Below are 9,768 nucleotides of genomic sequence, written 5' to 3' on the forward strand. Positions count from 1 at the left end.
CAGGTCTTTGTAAGTAAGCAAGGAAATGAGGAGAGACTCAGTGCTAAAATGAGGAGAAGCCGGGAAATGCAGAGGCAAGGAAAGATTGAGGTGGGACAAGGAGACAAAAATTTTATCCCAAGCCCATTGTAAATCTAAATCCGAGGTTATCCTCCTCTGTTAAATGAAAAGGGGAGGGAAGGGCACACACACACACACAGAGATTGAAGAATAGAAGCAACTTTTGAGACACAAAGGCTGTCTTGGGCTGCTGCAGGTTTACAAAATTATATGTAAATGACATCGGGTTTGACTGTGGTGGCCTTGGGCTAATCCTAGAAAGAATATTGAACAGAGAAAAGTTAGGAAGGAGGGAGAGTTTTGATCTAATTTGGTTAACAGTACTCAAAATGTTGAATAAATTAATAATGATTTATATTTCCAGGGTAACAGTGGATTCGTAATGCTTCAATGCCAAAGGAGATCTGAACGGCTTAGTGCTAAGACAGAGAAAAATGGTGAAAGACTTTTTCTTCATATTCTGCCTCAAGAGATGAAGAAAATGTGTGTAAGACATGTTTTTTGATAATAGACGCCAGCCATTCTTCCACCGCCACATGGATTTTATCCTATAGACGCTTAACAAGAGCTGTTTTCTTACAACCCACATAATATGGATTTGGAGTCATAACAAAATGGGTTGTTATTTCTCTTCCTTTCATCAAATTTTAATTGATTTCTTTTAAGTCATCTCTCACGCCAGATTTTATTTTCTGTGTTTGCAGTTTAAAAGGGGAAAATATGGTATATGTTATACACAATTGTAATGAATACCTTTTTTTGTCCCTCTCAGGAATTGTGGCTTCACAAATTGTGGATCAACCTATTTGATGACCTTAGCAAACAATATAGTTCAGTTCACGTCTTAAGTCAGCAGGACAAGATGGAATAAGTTACAGTGGAACCTCAGGTCACGAACGCTTCTGATCATGACCAAATCGGGTGCCGACCAAAAAATCCACTAAATGTTTCACTCTGTTCATGAACACATCCTCAGGTGGCGATCAATCACAGCCACAGCGATTTTCCTTGCTGCAGCGATTTCCCCTTCCGCGTTTTTTTTTGGTGACCCCACACATGCCCGGTCAGTCTTGCTTCCAGTCACGACCAAATCCGTTGCTGACTGAAGTCCTGGAATGGATTACGGTCATGACCAGCAGTTCCACTATACTGTTTCCCAAGAACTAATCTGGAACTGCTTTATGATCATTGTGACATCCCCATGGTCACATGATTGACATTCAGATGCTTGACATCTGACTCATTTTTGATGGTTGCAGTGTCCCAGGGTCATGTGATCCCCTTTGGTGACCTTCTGACGAGTAAGGTCAATGGGAAAATCAGATTAAACGCAACAACTGTGTCACTAATTTAACAACTGCAGTGATTCACTTAACAAATGTGGCCAGAAAAGTCGTAAAATGGGGCAAATCTCTGAGTTAACAAATTTCTGAGTTAGCAACATAAATGTTGGGCTGTGTTGAGGACTACCTGTACAACATAACTAGTCAAGCCAGCTTTCCATCTGGCAGCATGATTGAAGTTGAGCCATTTAATCAAAGAGAGGGAGAGAGAATCGTCAAGAGTCTTCCTAGCTACTGCAAGGTAAGCAGGTGCTTATTAATTTCTTCTCCCCCCCCCCTTCAATGGAGAAATGGTTTATAAATCTGAAATAGCCTAATTGGGGGGGGGGGAGGGAGAGATAGATCAACACTGATGGAGTCATGAGAGAATTACCTTCCACCGGAACCTTTTTTGTTTCCTATTCCCTCTCCATTGTGGCATGGAAGTTAAAACATAAAAACAAGACTACTGTTGTTGTTGCTCCTGCTGATGTAGGATAGTTTTAGAATGTCGTCTTTTTTGCCATTCTGTCGTCTCTTCTCTGTTTCTATGCTATGGCTGACCAAGAAGGCTGCATGGCTCCTCTCCCCCTGCCCCCATTTTGACTAGTCTAGAACAGGGGTCTCCAACCTTGGCAACTTTAAGCCTGGCAGAGCTGGCTGGGAAACTCCACCAGGTGTAAAGTTGCCAAGGTTAGAGACCCCTGAGCTAGAACGTTCGTATAATAGATCCTTTAGCCAGTGGTGGGATTCAAATAATTTAACAAACGGTTCTCTGCCCTAATGACCAGCTGGGTAGGCGGGGCTCAGTTGTCATGTGACTGGGTGGGCGTGGCCAACTCAACATCACTCATATCAATGGACACTTCACCTTAGCTGTTACAATGTAATAAGGGTTAACCGGAGAGGCAGTTTTTGTAAGCAGGGCAATAAAGATTAGGCTACAAACAACACCAGAATGTTTTCTTCCTGCCTTCCTTACAAGATTAGCCCTGTAAAGGTGGAAAAAAAACAAAATACGTTTTCTTCCAACAACCGATTCTCCAAACTGCTTAGAAAGTTAACAACCGGTTCTCCCAAATAGGTGTGAACTGGCTGAATCCCACCATTACCTTTAGCCTACTTAGATGCAGTTGTGTGAACAAGACCATTCTCATCTGTCTGTCAAAAAAAAAAAGATAAGAATCTAGAACCCTAAGCAGTTTGCAACAGAATACCAATGCAGTCAGATTTCTAAGAGTTCCAGAATAGCAGCAACCATTTCTTTTATTCTATCCACCACCAAGACAATGTAATAGGAAAGTTTTGTGCAGAGAGTTTGTGAGCTCAAGGCTCATAGTAACAACCCTTAGCAGAGATGCATACAATTTTTCTGTTTTCATTCATTCTACGGTTGCTGCCAGTCCAGCACTTTTTAAAAGTCAGAGTTTTCAACTTTGTACAAGAAGAAAATAACATAAATCCCCACAGGTTCCATGTGGCTCATCCTTCTAGTATACTTTATATTCTTCATATGAGAAAGTCCTAAGTTCAGCTTCTGACAGGATGCTAGCGGAGTCAATAAACTGCCTTAACATGAAAAATATTATATATTTTATATAACATGCTGGAATTTTCCCATTCCATCTCAAAGAACACGGTAATCCTCAACTTATGACCACAGTAAATTTCTGTTGCTAACCAAGATAGGTGTTAAGTGAATTTTACCCCATTCTACAACCTCTCTTGCGAATCACTGCTGTTGTCAAATTACTAACATGGTTCTTAAGTGACTCTGACTTCCTCATTGTCAGAAAGGTGCCAGAAGTAATCACATGACCCCAGGACCCTGCAACCGTCATAAATATGAGTCCATTGCGAAGCATCTGAATTTTGATCACATGACCATGGGGATGCTGTGACGGTTGTAAGTGTGAAAAACAGTCGTACGTGACTTTTTCGGTGCTGTTGTAACTTTGAATAGCCACTAAATGAATGGCTATAAGTCAAAGACTACCTTTATTTTAGTTAAAAGCTACCATACAAAGTTGCTCCTCTTGTGAGTGTAAAAACTTTCATGAGTAGGATGGTAAATATACTCATTCAGCACAGGCATCTCCACTCTTTGTCTTAAAATCAGTACAGCTGCCTGCAACTTTACTGATGTTTGTTTGGAAAGCAAACAATATTTACTATTGGAACAAGTATTTAGAAGAGCTGAACAATAGAAGAATGAATAAAGACATCTCAGGCATACACACCTTCTTCCCCCAGGAGTTCATCTTTATTCTTTCCCCACCATTAGTTACATATCTGTTTACAGTGATTGGAGGACCATTGTGGTGGAAGATAATATATTCTCTTCAGATAACTAATGGGCTTAAAGATATTCTTTGTCTTTTAAGAATAACATGTCAGAAGAAACCATCCAGTTCTCTAATTCAGCCATTCAGAAAGACACAAAGGGAGCCCTCTTTGGAAAACAAACTGGGCATCGCAGATGTAGGCTACAACACGGACGGATGTTGGCCAGGAGGCAGGCTAAATGTATTGGGGTGGGAATGGCCAATCAGGTTGAGGTAGTGGCGATCCAGCCCTTGTACCGATGGCAGGAAAGTGTTGCGCTGCTGTCCTGGACTAGGGAGAGGCATAGCGGTATTGGGAAGGTAAGGAATGGTGGGATTTCTGGTGGAACTGTGCCAGGAGAAGTGACCGTGCCCAGCTGCTTGTGAGAAAACAGGATCGTTAGTGCCTTGACCCAAGCAGTCTGGAGCTGGAGGAAGCTGGTAGGAAAAGTCTGACTCTGGAAGAGATCCCAAGGAAGCATAGAGAGGTTCTGTGATAAAGTGGGCTTTGGATTGCAAGAAAGCCAGAATCCGAGCATACTTGGTGTCTTTGGTCTCCATTCTCTCCACTGTGGTCAGGTAGTGAACTAGGTTCTTCATGCATTCATGATAGCCATAATAAAAGTAGTTGGCAAATTCAGTTAGAAGTTCTGCTGGAAAGAAGGAAAGAAAGAAATAGCATTGTATGCTTGGCTTTGGGGATTTTTGGTTCATATTTATGGGAGTTATATTTCACTATAATTATTACCATTTGTAGTAGCTAAATTAGCAAACACTTTTTTATTTTTAATTTAGTAGGCTAATTTCTGAAACTGACAGTACTCAAATATGGCAAGCCTGCAAGTTAACAAACTATGGATAGAGGTATCTATGAAAGGCAGGCTGAAGAACAATGAGTATACAGCAGTGTCAGAAGTTGTAAACACAAAGCGGCTCATTAAATAAATAAACTTTACTCCGAATTCTCTTTACCAGAAAGTTTATACCACTTATAAAAACAATAGTCTGAAATCAATGTCTGTCTCAGACTTTCCCAACATGGTTCTTTTCAGATGTGTGAACAGCAACTCCACCAGTTTTAGTCAAGCCATCTGGAAAGATGGAAGTTGTGGATTAACACATTTAACATCCTCCCCAAAACATAATTAATCAATATTTAAAATAACTTCAATCAGCAATGTCGTATACCATACACACACACACACACATTTTGAAATGCAGACCATTGTGGGTATATGTGCACAAAATATGCATCTACTGAAAGCGAACACATCACAAAGTTGATCAATTGGCAAGTGTGCTATAGTCCCTAAAGGTTTGTACCACTATAAAATTTTTAGTATTCATCTCAAAAGGCTTTCATTTTATTTAGTCTCTTTAAAATGGATGAATAGATACCTTTTTATTATAGATTATTAGACATTTAACAAATGCTGGATCCAATCTAGCCAACCATACTCTCTTTGCATCCATCAATGTCCAATTCCAGAAAGTCACACGCTCAATTTAATAGCCATGTTTTGTCTCTTGCACTCAGCAATCTGGAATGAACTGCCTCTCCCCTCATGGGTTGACCCCATTCTATTAATTTATCTAATCCTTAAAACAATAATCATTCCAATCAGAATAAATGCTAAAGATTAGGATCTGGGAGAATGGGTTAAGATAAAGCTGCTCTTTAGCTGAGCCTGCAGGGAGGCAGTTCAATCGCAGCCTTGAATTTGCTATTCTCAGGTGTGGTGGAGGGCAGCAACTGGATCTTCTATTACAGGGGTCTCCAACCTTGGCAACTTTAAGACTTGTGGACTTCAACTCCCAGAATTCCTCAGCCAGCAAAGAATTGAAGTCCATAAGTCTTAAAGTTGCCAAATTTGGAGACCCCTGCTCTATTGCACAGTACCATGGAAAGGGGAGGAGTTGTTGAGTTAAGACAATATGCAAACCAAGCCACTGAAGTCTATAAAACCTAACTTACTGCTTAGCATTCCAAATGAACAAGTGCATAGTGGCTTGTCATTAAACCAGGCTAAAATTAAGAGAAGCTGTGTGGAACCCAGTTACCCTCTTCTAAAAGTCATGCAGGATCAGAGAAAGGCAAGGCAGGGAAGGGAGATCTGGTTCTTCACACTGGGCAGCAAAATATTTTCAGAACTGGCCCTGTCCTGAAAAGATGCCTCTTTCATTCCAAAAAGATAGCAAGTTTGTGGCAGGGGGGGGGGGGGGAGTCTTCTGGCATTTTAAAAATGAGGTTCACCGAATCCCAGCAGTCGACCTAAACAGTAACCGAGTTGGAAGGGACCTTGGGGGTCATTTAGCCTAACCCCCTGCTCACGAAGGAGACCTGTACTAGGGATTGGAACCACCGCACTGCCGACCTTTCTGATCCACAAGCTCAGCGCCTCAGCCACCGAGAGCTCCTCAAGCGTTGCCCCAAATCCACCGGCATCTCTTTCCCGGCTCGCCTGGTTAATATTGCCAAGCGCCGGGACGCACCGTCTCCCCGAAGAGCGCGCCTACCCTTTTCTCTTCCCCGGGGGAAATCCGCGGAGTGAAGGACCCTCAGGTACTGCACCGTCATCTCCAAAATCTCCGCCTTCTCTAGCTTGCCGGAACTCTGCAAGGAGCCAAGAGCAACATTTCAGGAGAAGTCACGTCTGGGGCAAAGGAAGAAGCGGGGAAAACAACTCGCCTTGGCGCAGAACGAAAAAAAGCCATTCCGTCTTCCTTCCCTAACCTGCCCCAGCTCCGCTTTCTCCCCCTACCAATCGGAATGGCAAGGTTTCCCGCAGGAGCCCTCCAGGCAAAGCAAGGGACCTGCCCGCTGGGTCTAACCGAGGCCACCCGTGTCGCTTGATGCGTTTTTTTCTCTGGAAAGGCGCCAAGGTCCCGGGAGGTTTTTTTTTGGGGGGGGGGGGAAACGCGCGTGTACCTGTTTGGCCAAGGCCATGGGCACGGTTTTCCCCAGTTCGTTTAGGCAGCGGTTGATCCGGTCTCTTCTCCTCTTTTCGATCACTTTGTGCGAAATGGGGATCTTCTGCAAAACACGTTAGTGGGGCAGGATAAATACACGAGTAGCGGACAAGGGGGAAGATCATCAAGCCAGACAAGAGTCTTCCCCCCGCTCCCCCGTTTTTTTATGAACACCAGACCCTTGAAAAGTTATTCGATGCTTCTGGGTCTCCATCTGCTCTTCATCTTTAAAAAAAAAATATTCCCTGTCAAAAATCCCCTTTTGAAGTCAGAATTCTAGAATTAAATTCTCCCCATCCTTTTGGAACTTTGGAGAGGGGGGGGAGGGAGGTCTTCGTCAATAACCAATTGCCTACAACTCAAAAGGATCGCAGTTACATTGGATGGGGCGGTGCGGGAAAGGGCAGGGGAAAAGCGTGGCGGGACGAGAAGCCAGGGCCTTCGGAACATCTGGATCCCGCAGTGGCGTGACAGGCTCCTATGAGGCAGCTGCCCAAAGTGAAAAGTCTCCTTTCGAAGTGTTTTCACGAGGAGCTCGTCTGTCTGGGGCTGCGTGCCACCCACCTCCACCCACCCACCCACCTATCCTCCTTCACCCTCTTTTAAAGCCTCAAAGCCAATGGCCAAGGTTAAGTGGCACCAGGCCCTCCGGAGAAGAAAGCTGCGTTCGGCCTGAAGTGCGCGGGGGCAGCGCCAAAGCGCCAACTCACTTTCCGTTCCTTGAGTTTCGAAGACATCGAGGCAAGAAGCGGACGGGGGCGGGAAAGCTAGCCGAAGGCACCCGAGGTCTCTCCTCAAGTGGCCCAGGTGGATTGTGGAGCCCCAACGTCCATGGGGCGATTTATAAAGCGATCATTTCTAAGGCGAGGGAGGGGGGGCGATATTCATGGCCTGCCTGGTTCCATAGGATTAGGGAAAACAGCATTAGGAGAAGACATGCATTAAAGATAAGGTTTTCTTAAAATGTGTGTATGTATGTACAAGGTATTCCCCCCCGCCCTCCCCAGAGACCAGGGGCGGGTGAGGGAAGGACGACAGATCAGCTTTGTCACTCCACGTGGCCTTTAAGGACACGTGATTGGGCCCCCAAAGAGCATTTGCATGGCAACGGGCCGCGCGGGACTACAGAAGCAACAAGTGGAGCGCAGGGGCGCGCTGGCAGGTTGTGAAACACCAGCGCCCTTCTTCAAAGCCCCCAAAGGCCCGGCCGGTCTCTCACACGACCGCCTGTTTACAAATCCCAGGCAGGCACCTCTCTTCCTCCCCACCCACCCATCCCCGCGGCCTCCCTTCCCTGTCCAAGCGCCGACTGCATTTTAAAGCCTGTCCAGAGTCATTAAAGTAATTAAGTAAGCCCTTAATAGGCTGTTCCGCCCAGTTCAAGGAAGAGCCCTTGGAGACGGAGTGGGTCCGTTTGTTCTCAGGCTTTTTTCACACGACTTGGTGACACATCCATCTTTATGAGAAATGGCAGCGAGGCTTTTCTGTTTCTATCGCCTTATGTGGCGGCGGGGGGGGGTGCACCCCGGCAGGTGTGGGGACTGAAGGGTGGCACAAGACACCCCCTCCCTCCGCTTTATAAATTTATCTCCTCCCCTCAGCAGACCCAGGGAGGCTCCTTCAAACTTTTGGCACACGACCGTCCTTTTTCCTATGGTGTGTATGTCTCCATCTTGTTGTTTGCCTCGCTCCGCCGCCGCACCCCCGCCGCCTTTGGAGAGGCTCAATTTGTAGCCTATTATCCTATAGGAAAATGTCCCATTGAAAAGTGTGAATAGTTTCGTTGGGCCTAAATTTTAATAATGCGGGTCAAAGAAAAGAGGGGCAAAATAAAGAGGGAATCGCAGCTGCTCCGAGAGCGCATTAGGCGGTGTCACCTGCACCTATTCATTTGCCTAATTTTGGTCAATTTAACAAACTTCAGGAGAAATTATTGTGGCATTGTTAGAGAGGGTAAAGCTTTCTGATCGAATTAACAGCATGTTTTGATCCGGTAAATGTCTTGAGAAAGAAAGAAACAATCGCGTTTAAAGGGGCTTGGAGTGAAACGCGCCAAGTGGAGACGCCAAAGCGCAGCGCTCACAAAGGGAGCAAGTAACTGCCACAGGGAACTTTTGTACACGCACATTGCTGAAGTTTTTACACAAAAAGGCATTATTTCATACTTGAATAGTCTAATCCAACAATTGTCTATTTTCTGCAAACATATTTTCACAGCATTGTTACTTTTTTTTCCGAGGGCCTCTGCTCTGCAAGCCGCGCCTCTTGCCTTGAGAGCGCAAAGGATTCTCATTCGGGGGGGGCAACCGATTTGTTCGAGGGGGGGGGGCATCCAGAGGGAAATAATGGACGTTGGAGAAAGATGTTTTATATCTTCTGAAAGACTAAAGAGGGAAATATAGGAAACACTGCAACAGGAATCTAGGGAAATTCATAGAAGAAGAAGAAGGATCCTTTTCCTCTCCAAAGCTTCCGTGCGCATTTCCAGACCTTTTTCATCTCGCAGTGGCACCTCCTTACTTCATTGCCCAAGGACACCCCGCACCTCCCAACCACTTCATTTGATCTAGTGGCTGCCTGAGAAACAAATGCGATCGAAAATACTACGGTGGGTTTGCCAGTTCATATAAAAATAACTCAAGAGAAATTTGGAGAGGTATGCCAGAGCCTACATTTCGATTAAGCCATTCTGGAAATGGAGCCTCTTCTAGGGAAATACTCTCGCTGTGCTCCCGAATTCAGAGTCTTACTTTCATTGTCATATTTTGCAGGTTGTCTTCTCTTTCTTTAAAACAGATTAATGTTCATCTCTTTTTTTAATTACTTTGGAAAGTGTCACATAATGTCCTTCAACTTTACTGTTTTCTTTTTCACCGCATTCATGGTAAAATGCAAATTGGGGCTCTTCTCTCGTGATAAAATACTAGCCAAAGAAATGTTCTTTCTCGGTGTTTTGTCTGCAACCTGTTTTGTCTGCAACCTGGTGGGTGACTAAACAAATCCTTGCAGAAAGTTTTCAGAAGCAGCGTGCCTTGCTCGGCCCAGCCTAGGGACGCTCCCAAGTGCTGCTCTGCCTGCAAGAGATATCCTTT

General features: G+C 44.8%; 1 protein-coding gene across 1 annotated transcript; it reads right to left on the reverse strand.

Annotated features, from left to right (window-relative positions):
- Positions 1-3,868: 3,868 nt before the first annotated feature.
- HELT (helt bHLH transcription factor) lies at positions 3,869-7,413 on the reverse strand (the record flags this gene model as incomplete). The annotated part of the gene is made up of 4 exons (XM_081959164.1): positions 3,869-4,359; positions 6,224-6,320; positions 6,636-6,740; positions 7,387-7,413. 4 exons carry the CDS (start codon positions 7,411-7,413, stop codon positions 3,869-3,871), a joined length of 720 nt encoding a protein of 239 aa, XP_081815290.1.
- Between the last annotated feature and the right edge of the window lie 2,355 nt (positions 7,414-9,768).

This window comes from Natrix helvetica (genome assembly GCF_964273705.1).
Source record: "Natrix helvetica genome assembly, chromosome: 7".
NCBI classification, from domain to species: Eukaryota; Metazoa; Chordata; class Lepidosauria; order Squamata; family Natricidae; genus Natrix; species Natrix helvetica.